At 46.9% G+C, this 17,317-nt stretch overlaps 1 protein-coding gene across 1 annotated transcript; it reads left to right on the top strand.

The window, feature by feature from the left end:
- The first annotated feature begins 4,011 nt into the window (after positions 1-4,011).
- Positions 4,012-8,324, top strand: LOC133391863 (uncharacterized protein K02A2.6-like). Its single transcript, XM_061648428.1, has one exon. The coding sequence runs from the start codon at positions 5,045-5,047 to the stop codon at positions 8,321-8,323; it is 3,279 nt and encodes a 1,092-aa protein (XP_061504412.1). The 5' UTR covers positions 4,012-5,044; the 3' UTR covers position 8,324.
- The last annotated feature ends 8,993 nt before the right edge of the window (positions 8,325-17,317 follow it).

Consider the following 17,317-nt stretch of genomic DNA (forward strand, 5'->3'; position numbering starts at 1 on the left):
CCCTTTTGGACTGTGGAACGAGCCAATCACAGCATTCTGCAACCAGATCTGCACCACGAAGACGACAAACATAGCAGAACTACGGTCTCGTTATCGAGACGTCTTCAACGACAAAATGGGGTTGTACAACAAGACAGCAGTACAACTAACGTTGAAGGGCACGCCTACACCAGTATTTCGTGCAAAGAGACCCGTTGCGTACATGATGGAAACTGTTGTTGAAGATGAGCTGCATCGTCTGGGAAGTCCTGGCATCATCAAAAAAGTGGACTTTTCTGACTGGGCGGCACCCATCGTCGTGGTACAAAAACCGAACGGCACCGTTCGTATTTATGCGGATTTCTCGACGTGGTTGAACAACGTGCTGGAGTCGAATAATTATCCTTTAACACTGCCAGAGGATATCTTCGTGAAAATGGCTAACTGCGTCATTTTCAGCCATATTGATTTGTCGGACGCCTACCTACAAGTACCCGTAGACGAAGCAAGCCAACCATCCCTAACCATCAACACCCACAAGGGACTGTTTCAATTCACACGATTGTCACCCGGCATCAAATCAGTGCCAGGGGCATTTCAAAAGTTGATGGATACGATGCTCGCTGGGCTCAATAGCACCACAGGGTACCTGGACGACATATTAGTAGGTGGACGAAACGAAGATGAGCATCAGCAAAACTTACATCTCGTGCTAAACCGTTTGCGAGATTACGGATTTACCGTACGCATTGAAAAATGTAATTTCAATATGCGCCAAGTCAAATATCTGGGACAAATCCTTCATGCACAAGGAATCCGGCCAGATCCAGATAAAATAGCACCAATTGTGAGCATGCCACCACCCCACGACATTCCAACGCTGCGATCATACCTTGGAGCCATAAATTATTATGGCAAATATGTCCAAGAAATGCGCACACTCCGTCAGCCCATGGATCAACTTTTGAAGGCAGGTATGAAATTTCATTGGTCCACAGCATGCCAAAGATCATTCGATCGTTTTCGAGAAATTTTACAATCTCCATTACTGCTAACGCATTACAATCCAAAAATGGAGATAATAGTATCTGCAGATGCTTCAAACGTAGGATTGGGTGCTCGCATTGCTCACAAGTTTCCTGATAGATCAATTAAAGTTGATCTAATGGTTGAACAACGTGCTGGAGTCGAATAATTATCCTTTAACACTGCCAGAGGATATCTTCGTGAAAATGGCTAACTGCGTCATTTTCAGCCATATTGATTTGTCGGACGCCTACCTACAAGTACCCGTAGACGAAGCAAGCCAACCATCCCTAACCATCAACACCCACAAGGGACTGTTTCAATTCACACGATTGTCACCCGGCATCAAATCAGTGCCAGGGGCATTTCAAAAGTTGATGGATACGATGCTCGCTGGGCTCAATAGCACCACAGGGTACCTGGACGACATATTAGTAGGTGGACGAAACGAAGATGAGCATCAGCAAAACTTACATCTCGTGCTAAACCGTTTGCGAGATTACGGATTTACCGTACGCATTGAAAAATGTAATTTCAATATGCGCCAAGTCAAATATCTGGGACAAATCCTTCATGCACAAGGAATCCGGCCAGATCCAGATAAAATAGCACCAATTGTGAGCATGCCACCACCCCACGACATTCCAACGCTGCGATCATACCTTGGAGCCATAAATTATTATGGCAAATATGTCCAAGAAATGCGCACACTCCGTCAGCCCATGGATCAACTTTTGAAGGCAGGTATGAAATTTCATTGGTCCACAGCATGCCAAAGATCATTCGATCGTTTTCGAGAAATTTTACAATCTCCATTACTGCTAACGCATTACAATCCAAAAATGGAGATAATAGTATCTGCAGATGCTTCAAACGTAGGATTGGGTGCTCGCATTGCTCACAAGTTTCCTGATAGATCAATTAAAGCCATTTACCATGTGTCGCGTAGCTTAACATCAGCTGAACGTAACTATAGCCAAATTGAAAAAGAGGTGCTGGCTTTGATATTTGCGGTTACACACTTTCACAGAATGATTTATGGGCGTCGATTCATTCTGGAAACAGATCACAAATCTTTATTGGCCATTTTTGGTGCAAAGAAGGGTATACACTGGTGGACATAAAAATAGGAACTTTTTTCTGTGACCGAAAGACATAGTTCTTGTCAGAAATATTTGGTAGCCCTGAAAAGGACTATTTAAGTGGTGGTTGGGAGGAGGTGTTGCGGTGTTCCACAGAGCGAAAACACATTCTAACGGTCAATGTGGTGACCGTTATTCGCTATCACTTCCTGACAGCGTTTGGCCATATCGCCGATGAGCTTACGGCATTTGCTTCTGGTTATGCGTTTCCACATAATCTTGCAGCGTGCCCATAGATCATCGGCTGAACGTGCATGCTGGTTCTTAAGCTGATGCTTGAGAGTTGACCACAGATTTTCAATCGGGTTGAGGTCAGGACTCAACGCAGGCCACGGTAGAACTTGCACATCCTGGTTTGCCAAACAACATTTAACTGTTCGCGATGTGTGCTTAGAATCGTTATCGTGCTGAAAGATGTAATGCTCTTCGTCTCCGAATTTTTGTCGGGGGTATGGCAACATCTTACGACTAAGTATTTTTCTATACCCTTCCGAGTTCAGTGTCCCGTTGATACGGAACAAAGGACCCGGGCCGTGCCAGGAGAAGCAATCCCACACCATTACGTGGCCGCCTCCGTGAATTAGGGTTTTTATCGTATTTTTCGGATGATACGCCTGATTAGGAAGGCGCCAGACGTATTTTATGCCGACTGAACCATCCAGATTGATTCTGGACTCATCCGAAAAAATTATTTTGCTCCACCAAAAGATGGATGCAGCTAAATGTTCTTCGGCAAACCGAATGCGCGCTTCTACGTGGTGCGGCAGCAGCTTACGAACCTTCCGCGGTCTACGGGCACAGAACCCAGCGGCGTGTAAACGGCGAGACACCGTTTTCACCAAAACTTGCAAACCAAGCTCCTGCTTGATACGAGCGCAAGTTTTGAAAGGATCCGCCCTGATCATCTCAACAATCTGCGCGTCAACGTCGGCCGTTGTTTTTCGCGGACGACCTGTCGATTTACCCGTAGCCTCGCTACGAATGGCGTTGTCCACAAACGTCCGCGAACGGCCGAACGCCTTGCAGATTGTCTTGATTGGCGCGTTCTCACGATATAGCCCCTGAATGTGTTTCGCTCCTCTGGTGTGCAGTGCTTTCCGCGACCCATGATGATTTTGTGGAATTTTTAAATAGCAACCTTTCACCTTGACCACTGATGGAAGAATGAAGCGCAACACGGTTTGGCCCTCCTTTTATACTGCCGCAAAACGCTGCCGGCACTCAAAACTCAGATAAGTAGCGCACCAAAAATGAGAGTATAAAAGGCAAAAATCGGCTATTGCAAATTCAGTACGCCTCGAACTGTTGGCGATGACACCTAGTGAACGCAAAAAAATACACAATTTTTTTTTCCTATTTTTATGTCCACCAGTGTACCAATGTATACAGCAAATCGTTTACAACGATGGGCATGAACGCTTCTGCTCTACGATTTTTCGATAAACTATAACTCTACAGATAGTTTTGGTCGCGCCGACGTATTATCACGTCTTATCAATCGACATGTGCGGCCAGATGAAGAGATGCTGATAGCTAATCTCACTTTCGAAAAAAGTATTCGGAGCATCTTGAACGAATCACTGCAAGCAGTCCTATTGTCGTTCAAGACAATTCAAAATACAACCAAAAATGATGATACCTTACAACAAATCATCAAGTTCATTAAGGAAGGTTGGCCTCCTAAAACCATCATAAAGGATCCTAAAATCCTACAATTTTATCAACGACGAGATGGACTGTCTGTCGTAGCAGATTGTATTCTGTATGGAGAGAGATTGGTCGTGCCTCCCAGTTCCAGGGAAAGTGTCCTCAAGCAGCTACACAAGGGACACCCTGGTATCGAACGCATGCGCTCTATCGCACGGCAGTATGTGTACTGGCCAAACGTCGATGAAGACGTTGCACATATCGTAAAATCGTGTATCGAATGTTCTAGTGTTGCGAAAACAGATAGAAAAACAACTCTTGAATCCTGGCCAGTTCCGGAAAAAGCATGGCAAAGGATACATCTCGATTATGCAGGGCCTGTTGACGGTTACTACTATCTGATTCTGGTTGACGCATACTCTAAGTAGCCAGAAGTGATGCGCACTAAAGACATCACCACAACCGCAATATTGCGCATGCTCCGCAATATTTTCGCAAGACACGGACAACCTGAAACATTGGTCACTGATAATGGTACACAATTTACTAATAATATGTTCAAAACATTCTGTGAGCACTATAGTATTGTGCATTTGAAGACTGCTCCCTTTCATCCGCAGTCAAACGGACTATCAGAAAGATTCGTCGACACATTCAAGAGAGTCTTTAAAAATATTACAGCAGAGGGGGAAACGTTAGAAGAAGCCATCAACACCTTTCTGCTGTGCTATCTTTCAACACCATGTCGTAGTTCACCGGAAGGAAAATCACCAGCTGAGCACATTTATAAAAGACCAATACGAACAGCTCTCGAATTATTACGTCCACCCTCTTCATCGCACAAAGTGATGATAACTGTTGGGAAAACTGAGCGCAGCACCGCTACTCAACCCTGTCGCCACGTGACAAGGGCTTGACGTACGCGTTCGGCTAAGCTCGGCGCTGCTCGGCTAAGTTCGCGACTGAAGGGCTCGGGATCGGCCTCTTCATCTTTTATCCGCCGACCCGGACGGACGTAGCGCGTGCTCGTCCCGTTTTATCTTGTACAGTGCGTGTCTTGTAAACGCGTTTATTTTATGTAATTTTTAATTTGTTAAAATAAATAAGTGATAAGTTGCAAACCATAAAAGTGGCGACGAGTAAAAAGGAAAAAGACTTTAGTAGTGAAAAAAAGTGTAAAGTAATACGTGTGCAAAATTCCGTCAACGCGTAAACGGCGCCGAAAGGACACGAGTCCGGAAGACATCGAGATGGATGAAGAGCAGCGAAGACTTTCGCAGCATTTCGAGGTTCCGGGACCGGTATTTCTGCAACCGGTAAATGATCAGCCCCTCCTGCCCAACGCTCCTGCCATGGATCAGCCCACGGGAGTCCAACCATCGACAAGCCAGCAATTGCCATCGTTCCAGCCAGCGACAAGCCAGCAAGCGCCATCGTTCCAGCCAGCGACAAGCCAGCAAGCGCCATCGTTCCCGCAAGCCACAAGCCAGCACCCACCATCGCTGTCGAATTCATCCGCAAACGGTGAGCCCTCAATGATCCAATTAATGCAACTTTTGCAACATCAAATGCAACAGCAACAGCAAATGCAGCAAATGCAGCAACAGTTGATGACAAAATTAATGCAGCAGCAGCAGCAGCCGGTATCACAACCGGTAACAGCATCACACACACAGCAGCAGTTCCAGCCACCCAACCCGGAGCAAATCCTTGATGCATTGGCCAGTAACATCACCGAGCTCCGCTTCGAGGCCGAAGCCGGAATCACGTTCGAGGCCTGGTACTCACGGTACGAGGATTTATTCATCAATGATGCTGCACGGATTGACGATTCCGCAAAGGTGAGGCTGCTCATGCGTAAGCTGGGTGCAATGGAGCACGAAAGGTACGTTAATTTTATATTACCCCGTTATCCTCGTGATTTTACGCTAGAAGCCACAATCGAGAAGCTAAAATCAATTTTTGGCAAGGCTGAATCGCTACTAAGTAAGCGTTATAAGTGCATGCTGCTCAATAAATCCCGTTCCGAAGATTTTCTGGTGTACGCGTGTCGTGTCAATCGAGCGTGTGTCGATTTCCAGCTAAAAGGGATGAGCGAAGAGCAGCTTAAGTGTCTCGTTTTTGTGTGTGGGTTAAAGGAGGAAACGGATAAAGATTTTCGGCTCAAATTGCTCACTCGCATAGAAGAGCGCGCTGATGTAACACTCGAGCAGCTTTCGGCGGAGTGTAACCGTATTGCAAATTTAAAACTCGACAATGCAATGATTGTGGGCGAAAAGGGAGAGCAAGTGTATGCTATACAAAATGGCGATCGGCAGAACAAGCCGAATTTTCGCGCAAAGAGATCACGCCCGCGCTGGGGAAATCACGATGGCCGATCAGGAAACGATAAGCCGTCCAATCCTTGTTGGCTGTGCGGTGAACTGCATTGGGTAAAAGATTGTCCGCAAGCTACACAAAAGTGTCGAGTATGCAACAAGGCTGGTCATCGGGAAAATCGCTGTCGCAATCGAAAAGGTGTTCGCCGGGGAAGAAATCAATTTTTTTCTACTAATACCGTTAGGGTGTGCAGCGTACAAACAAACCGCAAATTTGTCAATGTATCCATCAATGGAACGGTCATACTCCTGCAGTTGGATACAGCGTCTGACATAACCGTCATAGACGAAACAGCATGGAGGAAATTAGGGCAACCATCATTGGTGAAGCCTTCAGTAAATGCGAAAACTGCCTCTAACGAAGAACTGAAGCTTTTGGGGGAATTTTCATCAACAGTTTCAATAAATAATGTCACACAACCAGCGATCATTCGCGTGGCGCCGGGTGAGCTACTTTTATTAGGAACAGATCTAGTGGATCTTTTCGAGCTTGCATCAGTTCCTATGAATACGTTTTGTGCTACAATTTCTACTCACACGCATATCCCTCAGAATCTGCAGAAAAGTTTTTCGGAAGTTTTTAATGGCACGGGGCTCTGCACGAAAGCGCAAATCAGATTGCAGCTGAAAGAAAATAGTCGACCCGTTTTCCGTCCAAAACGGCCAGTTGCATATGCAATGCAGGCAGTAGTCGACGATGAGCTCGAACGGCTAGAAAAAGCTAAAATAATAACGCCGGTTGATTACTCCGACTGGGCCGCTCCAATCGTCGTCGTTCGTAAGAGCAATGGTAACGTTCGAATATGTGGTGATTATTCGACCGGGCTAAACGATGCGTTGCAGCCTCACGAGTATCCCCTACCATTGCCAGACGATATTTTTGCGAAATTAGCCCACTGCCAATATTTCAGCAAAATAGATTTGTCGGACGCTTTTTCGCAAGTCGAGATCGAGGAGTGTTACAGACCTCTCTTGGCGATAAACACGCATCGGGGACTTTACCATTATAACCGTTTGCCTCCCGGCATAAAAATCGCGCCCGCGGCTTTTCAACAAATCATCGACACGATGCTCGCCGGTCTGCACGATACGTCAGGTTACATGGACGACGTAGTCGTTGGGGGCAAAACCGAAATAGAGCACGATACAAATTTGGCCAATCTGCTTCAACGCATAAGGGAGTTTGGATTCACTATCCGTGCCGAGAAATGTGCATTTAGGATGCAGAAAATCGAATATCTCGGCCATATAATCGATCGTAATGGAATCAGACCCAACCCGACAAAGATAGATGCGATTAATAATTTACCAGCACCAACAAACATACAGGAGGTTCGCTCATTTTTGGGTGCTATTAATTATTATGGCACATTTGTTCCCAGGATGCGGGATTTGAGGTACCCCCTGGACGAGTTACTAAAGGACGGTAACCAGTTCCTCTGGACGAAGCAGTGCGAGGAGGCCTTCAACAAATTTAAACGTATTTTAACATCTGACCTGCTTATAACTCACTATGACCCTAGAGCTGAAATCATCGTAGCCGCAGATGCCTCCTCCGTCGGACTGGGTGCAACAATAAGTCACACATTTAAAGACGGGTCAACAAAAGTGGTTCAACACGCGTCCCGTGCATTAACAAAAGCCGAAGCAGCATATAGCCATATAGACCGCGAGGGATTGGCTATCATTTTTGCGGTGACGCGTTTTCATAAAATGCTGTACGGTAGCCATTTCCGGCTTCAAACCGATCATCGACCCCTGCTACGAATCTTTGGCTCCAAAAAGGGAATACCTGTCTACACGGCGAATCGGCTCCAAAGATTCGCACTAACATTGCAGCTGTACGATTTCCACATCGAGTACATACCAACGGACAAATTCGGCAACGCAGACGTACTATCCCGGCTTATTGACAAGCATGCTAAGCCGGACCCAGAATATATGATTGCCAGCATCGAGCTTGAGGAAGCTGTAAGTTCTGTAGCCATAAAATCACTAAACACTTTTCCGATTCGTTTTAGAAAAGTTGAAAAGGCTACATGCAACGATGTTTACTTCGTAACGTATATAGGTACGTCACGAACGGTTGGCCAAGGAACGTCATACTCGGCAAGGATCTGGCACGCTTTTAAAGCCGGAAGGACGCCTTAACAACCGTTGGGAACTGCATTTTGTTCGGGGAGAGGGTAGTCATCCCCGCGGCTTTGCAGACGAGGTGCCTGAAGCAGCTCCATCAGGGACATCCAGGCATACAGCGGATGAAGGCGATAGCGCGCAGTTTCGTCTACTGTCCATCATTGGACGACGACATCACTGGCTGCGTCGCTACTTGCGATGCTTGCCAGGCCGCAGCAAAGTCTCCACGTATGTCTCCAACAGCGCCCTGGCCAAAACCATCAGCTCCCTGGCAGCGAGTGCACATCGACGCCGGACCAATCGATGGTGCATACTTCTTGATCGCAGTTGACGCCTTCACGAAGTGGCCCGAAATCGTGAAAACTGCAAGTATAACCTCACATTCCACAATCATTCTTTTGAGAGGAATATTTGCCAGATTCGGACCACCAGTCACACTGGTTAGCGACAACGGGACTCAGTTTACCAGTGAAGTCTTCAAGGAGTTCTGCGATGCTAACGGCATTGAACACATCACGACTGCACCGTTTCATCCCCAATCGAACGGCCAGGCCGAGCGGTTCGTGGATACCTTCAAGCGGGCCTTGAAGAAAATTCGAATCGAAAAGGCATCGCTTGAGGAGGCTTTGGATCTGTTCCTGCAAACATACCGTTCCACCCCGAATCCAATGTTGGACCAACGCACGCCTGCCGAAGTCATGTTCAACCGGGTTCATCATCTGCTGCGGCCCTCACCATCACGGGAGTCTTCAGCGAATAGCGGTTTCCCCAAATGTCGTCCTGGAGATTTGGTTTACGCCAAAACATTTCGCGGCAATTCATGGAGTTGGATTGCAGGGGAGATCATCCGCAGCATCGGCACCGTAATGTACGATGTCATCACAACGGAGCAACGGAGGCTTCGGCGCCACGTGAATCAGCTCCGTCGTCGTACTACAGTCTCTAGGAAACAAGGAGAGCGGGATGAAGATAATCTGCCGCTACAGATCCTGTTAGAGGAGTGGGGTTTGCCCACGGAACAAAGCTCCACTCCCTTGTCCGAGCCATCAGCGCCTGTGCCCACATCGCAGCCGGATGTCTCAGCATCATCTCCGGCAGCCCCTGTGTTTCGGGAAGCAGCACATCCATCCTTGGGTGTCGAGGACGTCAACCACCAGCAGGCACGACTACCACGACGTTCTTCTAGGAGTAGAAGACTGCCTCGTAGGTTCAGCGCGTACCGGCTGAATTAAAAGGGGGAGGTGTTGGGAAAACTGAGCGCAGCACCGCTACTCAACCCTGTCGCCACGTGACAAGGGCTTGACGTACGCGTTCGGCTAAGCTCGGCGCTGCTCGGCTAAGTTCGCGACTGAAGGACTCGGGATCGGCCTCTTCATCTTTTATCCGCCGACCCGGACGGACGTAGCGCGTGCTCGTCCCGTTTTATCTTGTACAGTGCGTGTCTTGTAAACGCGTTTATTTTATGTAATTTTTAATTTGTTAAAATAAATAAGTGATAAGTTGCAAACCATAAAAATAACAAACAAGAAAAGCAGTTCAATCTCAAACACGGAGCAAAGAAGCGGCATTACTCCCCTCAGGACTTAGTGTGGGCTAAAATGTACCATAACAACAAATGGAGTTGGGCTCATGGTCAAGTTATTGAGCAAATTGGTAGTGTGCTGTACAATGTATGGTTGTCATCAACGAGGCAGCTCATTCGATCGCATTGTAATCAGCTACGAAGTCGACATGAAGCAGAGGTTTCCCAGCAAGAGCAACTAGCAACTACAGACGTTCAAATACCGCTGGCGATACTTCTCGATAATTGTGGTCTTAACGATGAAGTAGAAAGTGTGTGAGAAAACCTCACGAATGTTCGTATACGTTGTACAACTCGTTTTCTTTCCCGATATTAGAATAATTTGTCCCGGTTATGGAAATAAATGCGTCTCGTTCAAATGTCCGTTTGCCACTGTATATTCAATTGTCAAGAGCTCATTACATAATTCATTTTGAGTTCATTCTGTTATCCTTATCTATGCCTATGAGTTCATTTCCTATCCTATTTATAAATTGAGTTCGAATTTCGAATTCGAACTAATAAATTCAAACCAAAATCTCCAACATTCCGGCCACCAAAGAAAGTATTTCTTTAAAACATTCAGAAAATACAATGAAAAAAAAAAGAAAATGAAGAAGTGTCTCTATCTAACTTCGCCTCAGCTATAGCAAATGTTGTGCAAATGTGGTGTTGTGTTGTACTAGTTGCAAGTGTGGATCTGTCACTTCGTGTATAGTGTCGTGTGTATGTCCGGTGTGGTTGTTTACATTACGCATTTGCTTCGCGCTGATCGCCTCCTAACTTTGGTGTTCGAGGTTAATTGTCTTCACATACGTTTGGATTTGGAAGGATAGCCAATCTAGCTGCTGCGCGTACTATCTCCTTTCCTGCAGCTGTACGAAGAGTTACGACTCTAACAACGCCGTCCTTTCCAGGGTGCAATCGTGTTATTCTACCCATTGGCCACAAGGTAGGTGGTATATTGTCTTCCTTTATGATAACCAATTGCCCTCCTTCTAGCGATACTGGTGGAATTATTAAACGTTTGGCCCGGGCTTGAAGCTGCTGCAAGTATTCCGGATACCAACGCGACCATATATGCTGCATATGCTTTTGCACCAAATCAAACTCCTTCAATCTATTGGCTGCTACCTGACTCCTATCAACTTGTGGCAACGCCAACATGTTCGACCCTACCAAAAAATGACCCGGAGTGAGCGGTTGCGTGTCCGAAGGCTCACTAGAAAGCCGAGTCAGGGGTCTTGAACTTAAGCACTGTTCGACCTGCGCTAGCAATGTTACCATTCCCTCCTGAGTGAGGCTCGTACTTCCTATCGTGCGAATTAGGTGTTGTTTAGCGGATCGTACAGCAGCCTCCCACAGTCCTCCGAAGTGTGGCGCCCGAGGTGGGATAAACTTCCACTGAATTTCTTCATTGGCACACCACTGGAAAATTTCGATGCGTTCGCTATTGCTGCACTTAAACATTTCGTAGATGCGATGAAGTTCGTGTGCAGCCCCCTTAAACGTAGTAGCATTATCCGAATGCAGTTCCGCGATTTTGCCTCTGCGAGCCACGAAGCGCCTTAGTGCTGTCAAAAATGCCGCCGTAGTGAGATCATTCACCAACTCAATGTGGACCGCTCGTGTTGCAAAGCACACGAAGATAGCGATGTATGCGGCACGATATCGACCTCGTGCGAGATCTGTCAGGCGCATGTTGACATATATCGAGCTATCTTGATAATAATAACGAATAAGTCGCAATAAATCCCTCAGATGACGCTGTGACATACAGACAAGGACGAAAATACGAGACAGCTAGATCTCCAACATTAGGGCCAATTAGGAGAAAGTTCATCTAAGGTCAACTTTAGGGCAAACAAGGTCAAGGAGATCAACTGATCGAGTAAAATGCCGCCATCGTAAAAGGGACAGTAGCAAAAGTCAAGCGAAAGAAGAAAGACTATTTTTTTAACTGTGCAGCGAAAACCCTATACGCGAGGGCCAGTTGCAAGAAAGTCTGCAAAACTACTCAAATAAATAGATTGTTACCAGGCGTAATAACATATGCCTTGGTGGGACTTCTATTGCGAACAGGCGACTTCAGCAATACCGGACCGCAATAGTCCACACCACTGACAGCAAACGGTGCAACGGTGCAAGATCTGCAACGGATTGTTGCACCAGTGTAGGTTTGGCCTTGAAACACTTGTGACACCGATGGAAAACCAACTTCGTCAAATTACGGCCACCGATTATCCAGAAGCGTTCACGAAGTATGGATAACAAGTGTTCCGGACCGGTGTGCATATACTTCTGGTGATACGCGACTGCTAACAATGCAGCGAGTGGGTGTTTTGCAGAAAGAAGTATAGGATGCTTCGCGTATTCTGCTATTTGTGCGTTGTGAAGCCGGCCACCAACACGCAGGATTCCCGCCTCATCAATAAAAGGGGACAGCCATTTCAGCTTCGAATTGCGTGGTACATCCTTGCCGTTTTTAACCGCGGGTAAATCGTCCGCAAATGAATCTTGCAGAGCTAACCGACACAACTGCAGCTCAGCTTGGATGAGTTCGTCTCGAGATGGAGGTGCAATCAATATAAGCATGTCCTGAATCGAAGCATGACCCTTGGCTGTCGGTGACGTAATTGCGGGTTTAGGTGTCCTCATGCATTGCACAAAACGTAAACAATACGCCATGGTTTGACGAAGTTTGAGATAGGTTGAAAACCGTGCAAATAGCTTATTGTTGAAATCGTCCTCCATCGACATTGCAGCTATTCGTGATTGTGTAACACGTTCTTCTTTTATTGATGTGGTTTGTTCAATTGCAGGTTCTCTTATAGGCCATTCTTCCTGTTTGCTGCTCAACCAATGTGGCCCATGCCACCATCGTTCACAGGATTGCAATTTGTCTGGGAGTAGACCTCGCGATGCATCGTCTGCTGGGTTGTCTACACCAGGAATATGCCTCCAGCACTTGATCCGGGTTTCTCCTTGAATTTGTGCCACCCTGTTGGCAACGAAAGGCTTCTACCTCCGTGGTGCTGAATTGAGCCAATGTAGCACGGTCATGGAATCAGTCCAAGCGAAAGCATCGTATTCACCGTTGAGGGACAGACTGACCTTCCGGAACAGTTGCGTTGCCAACCGCGCTGCACAAAGCTCGAGTCTCGCTATAGAATGTGTGTTCGACAACGATACTACTTTAGACTTAGCTGCCAACAGCTGCACCGATGTTGTCGAATCGTTTACTGCCCTGACGTAACTGCAAACACCATATGCCACCTGAGAAGCATCCGCGAAAATGTGTAGCTGCACGTTTGTTGCTTGCCGAATTGAAGTGTAACGCGGAATGCGCACTTCCCGAAGTAAATGCAGCTTGGAATGAAATGCCGTCCATTCCTTTTGGAGATGTGATGGTAGCTCACGATCCCAATCCCACGGCTTTCCTGCAACTTCCACAGCTGTTGCATAAAGAGCTTAGCGATGATAATTATTATTATTATTATTATTTATTAATCTTCAACGGGCCGTATGGCCTAATTAAGATGTAAAAGTTCAATAAAAAAAAATACATAGCAAAAACAAGATTTGCATCGCAATTCACTGCGGCCACGGCAAAAGCCGGAGACGTTCCTTGAAGCACTGAGTTGAGATGTCGAAGTCAAAGCAATCCGAGACAGTGTTGAAGACAGCCGACATGCGGAACATAGGGTCTGACCGACCAGCACTGGAACGGGGTTGAGCGAGCCGTAGAGTTTCTCTAGACCTAAGTGTTCGGGATGGTGCATAGATATCGACTCGATGCAACAAAGGCGATGAGTCGATAGAGCCATTTAGCAATCCAGCGATGAAAGAACACTGTGCATTGCGTCTTCTAACCGAAAGAGGTTCAAGGCCTAGAAGACGGCACCGCGCAGCGTACGGAGGAAGATTATTGCGATCCTGCCAGGGAAGTAGGCGTAGGGCATATCTCGTGAGCTTACGTTGAATCGCCTCAAGTCGAGCAATTAAAGAAGCGGTAGTTGGGCTCCAGACTATGCACGAATATTCCAGAACCGAACGAACGATACAGTTGTACACAGCTTTGATGCACATGGGGTTGCGGAATTCATTAGTTGTCCGGATAACCACGCCAAGTAATTGATTTCCTCTGGCTACAACGTCATCGATATGCTGTTTAAAGTTCAAACTAGAGTCAAGCAGAACGCCCAGGTCTTTGGCATGATTCTGTCGATTAACTGCAGTGCCGTCTATGAAGTAGGTCCCAGTCACTGGGCTCCTGCATCGACTAAAAAACACACAGTAGCATTTCTCGATGCAGATAGTCAGTCCATTACGCTTGCACCAAGAACAGGAAAATTCGATGCAGTCTTGCAGGAATGTACAATCACCTGTGTTGTGAATAGGCGCAAAAATTTGTGCGTCATCGGCAAACAGACTGATACTGTCGGGAGGTAAAGCGAGGGTAACATCGTTGATAAACAAAATGAAGAGAAGCGGGCCAATATTGCTTCCTTGTGGCACACCCGAGCTGCTGACTATTTCTTTGGACATGTGCTTTTCAATTTTCACGATGTATGTGCGATTAATTAGGTACGACTTAAGCCACTGTACGAGCGGGCTGGGAACTCCTAGCTTATCGAGTTTAGCGAGAAGAATTGCGTGCGGAAAAGAGTCGAATGCTGCTTTTAGATCTGTATAAATTGCATCGACTTGAGCTCCGGCATCAATTTGACTAGTGCAATAGGTTACAAATTCAACCAGGTTCGTGGTAGTCGACTTTTTTGGCACGAATCCATGTTGATACGGGCTTAGGTAGCTTCGGCATGCATGTAGCAGATTTTTGTATATCACTAGTTCGAACACCTTGGCAATGGCACACAAGGATGTAATACCCCGGTAGTTGATGGCATCTGTCCTGTCGCCCTTTTTGTGAATAGGAACCATCCAAGATTTCCTCCATGCTTTGGGAAAGTAGCCATTGGCTAGCGATGCATTGAACAATTGTGCAAGGATAGGTGCTACTGTCGTTTGACAGCGTTTCAGCACGGTAGAAGGAATTCCGTCGGGTCCAGGAGCGAAGGAAGGCTTTAGTTGCGCTAGGGCAGATAAAACGATCTCACTGTCGATGAAAGGAGTGCTCATGTTAATTGCTCCAGCCGGAGTGTTGACGAGAGCAGCATTAATGGTATCGGTATCATTCATGGCCGGTGAAAAGCAATCTGCGAAGCGATCCGCGAAGAGATTGCACATTTCATTAGTGTTGGCACTTGTTGCTCCTTTGTACGTAATGGATTTCGGTGTATGCGTGGATTTTGTTTTGCTGTTGTAGAAGCGCCAAAACGAGTCAGGCCACCTGCAGAGGTTACGTTGAATTTTACTCAAATATCTGCGATATCGAAACCTGTTATAGCTGCAGTATAAAGAGTGCGTGTCAAAGTAGATCGAGCGAGATCTTTGGCAGCGGCGCGTTTGGTAGTGACGATAAGCAGCTCTTTTTACACATTTGAGTCGTTTGAGTGTGCGGTCCGCCCAGGGGGGGGTTAGGTTTAGGACGCTGAACTGGGACGCATACAACAAAGGCTTGCAGCATGAAGGACGAGAATGAACATACTGCTTCGTCAAGTGAAATAAAATTGGAACAATGAAAGCTATTGTTAAACATTGATATCATGTCGTTCAGTTTCACATAGTCAGCTTTAGCAAAGTTATAACGATAAAATGCGGTTGTCGTCGAGTTTTGTCGAGTCGTCGAATTGCGTCGGGTCGACGAGTTAATACGTATATTGAAGTCTAACGCCGGATGGTAGGAGTCAAGAGGTACAAGCGGAACAACACTTGGAAAGACAGGCGAACACAATTTAGCTGCAGCATTGTTAGCGTAGAGCAGGTCAAGCATGCGTCCGTGCGAATTATTGGTGTGATTAAGTTGCACTAATCCGTTCAATTTAAATCCATCCACAAAAGTGTTGTTGGCCAGTGAGCGCGCAGTTGGTTCATAGTGCGTGATTGATGAGTATGCTGGCGAGGACGAAGGATCAGCTGTGGACCAGCTTATGCTGGGCTGATTGAAATCGCCAATAACAAACAGCAGATCTGAAGGCTTCAGTGTGAGAGTGAAGCCGCTGATACAATCATGTAGAGAGCGAAGAGTCGATATCTCGGAGCTAAGCTGCGGTGGAATGTATACTACCATGACGTACAGATGTGCGTTATTGCAGGTGACGCGCACACAAATATACTCGAGAGAACGATCACGGGAAGGTAATTCTATCGACTCGTATGCGTCAGAAACGGCTAGCAAAACACCACCACCGCGAGAGCTAGAGCCGCTGAGAGAGCGATCACAGCGGTAAACAGAGAAGTTGTTGTTGAAGAGAAGAGCAGATGGAATGTTGTCAACAAGCCAAGTTTCCGTGAGGGCGATGAGGTCGAAGTCAGCCTCCGATACAGCTAGGTGAACTTCTTTTGTTTTAGTACGCAAACCTCTAACGTTTTGATAATAGCAGCTTAAATACTTAGCGGTAGCGTTGTCATTGTGGCGGTTGGATAAAGCGGGTATACGGTAAGTCAATTGAGCTGCGTTGTCAGAGCATGAGGCTTGGCGGGTTTGTTGCGTGCAATGAGCGGTACTTCGTCTAGTTGAGAAAAAAGCGATCGATTATAGATTGGTGCAGGTGCGGAGATGGAGCGCGGTGGTTTTGGGACGGTCCAGAAACAAGTGTTGAGTTGGGTGCTTCCAAGGTATCATTCACCGGGGGGTGACACTGTTGTGATGATGTTGTTTCAGGACCAGGTGGAGTAGACGTGCGTGCTGCTAAACGGTGAGTCGTTGGTGTGCGTGTGGTGTAGCGGTGATCAGTACTAATAGCTGGTGTGCGTGTTGTAAAGCGGTTTCGGGTGGCTATAGGAGATGAGGTTTGGTGGTCGTGTTGACGGGATGGAAAAACGTACACCGATACCGACGGGCCAAGTGGATGGTGTGAGTGCCGCATCTCGAAGGATAGCCGGGACTCTCACTTTGAATGAAAGCCAATTCATGCTGTCCACACTAACCCCTCTTCTCAGCAGGCAATACGCTATAACGTCATCGGTGGCTAAGCGACGCTTTACAGAAGCGACCACATGTTCCACAGTGACGGCCGTTGATATGCGGGATAGGCGGATCCAGATCCTATCTATGAATGGTTCACGAGGTGCAGCTTGAAGCGGTGATGATAACGGATCGGTTCCCACCAGTTCATGCGGTTGTGTAGGTGCCGGCTGGACGGCAATCGTGGTATTGGTGTATGCGTTTGGCGATGACGCGGCACAAAGGATGTTACCGCGACTGTTTACAATTCTGTTTACACCAGGAGATGCCGAATCCTCGATTACGCGCCTCCGCTTTCTACCAGTAGCCGGTCGAGGATCAGGATTCCGAATGTGAGGCGTGGATGCAGTTTAAAGGAGGG

Source organism: Anopheles gambiae, chromosome 2 (assembly GCF_943734735.2).
Source record: "Anopheles gambiae chromosome 2, idAnoGambNW_F1_1, whole genome shotgun sequence".
Taxonomy (NCBI): domain Eukaryota; kingdom Metazoa; phylum Arthropoda; class Insecta; order Diptera; family Culicidae; genus Anopheles; species Anopheles gambiae.

Bases quoted from the DNA above. Each gene is read 5' to 3' on its own strand.
- LOC133391863 (XM_061648428.1), top strand. From the start codon at position 5,045: ATGGATGAAGAGCAGCGAAGACTTTCGCAGCATTTCGAGGTTCCGGGA.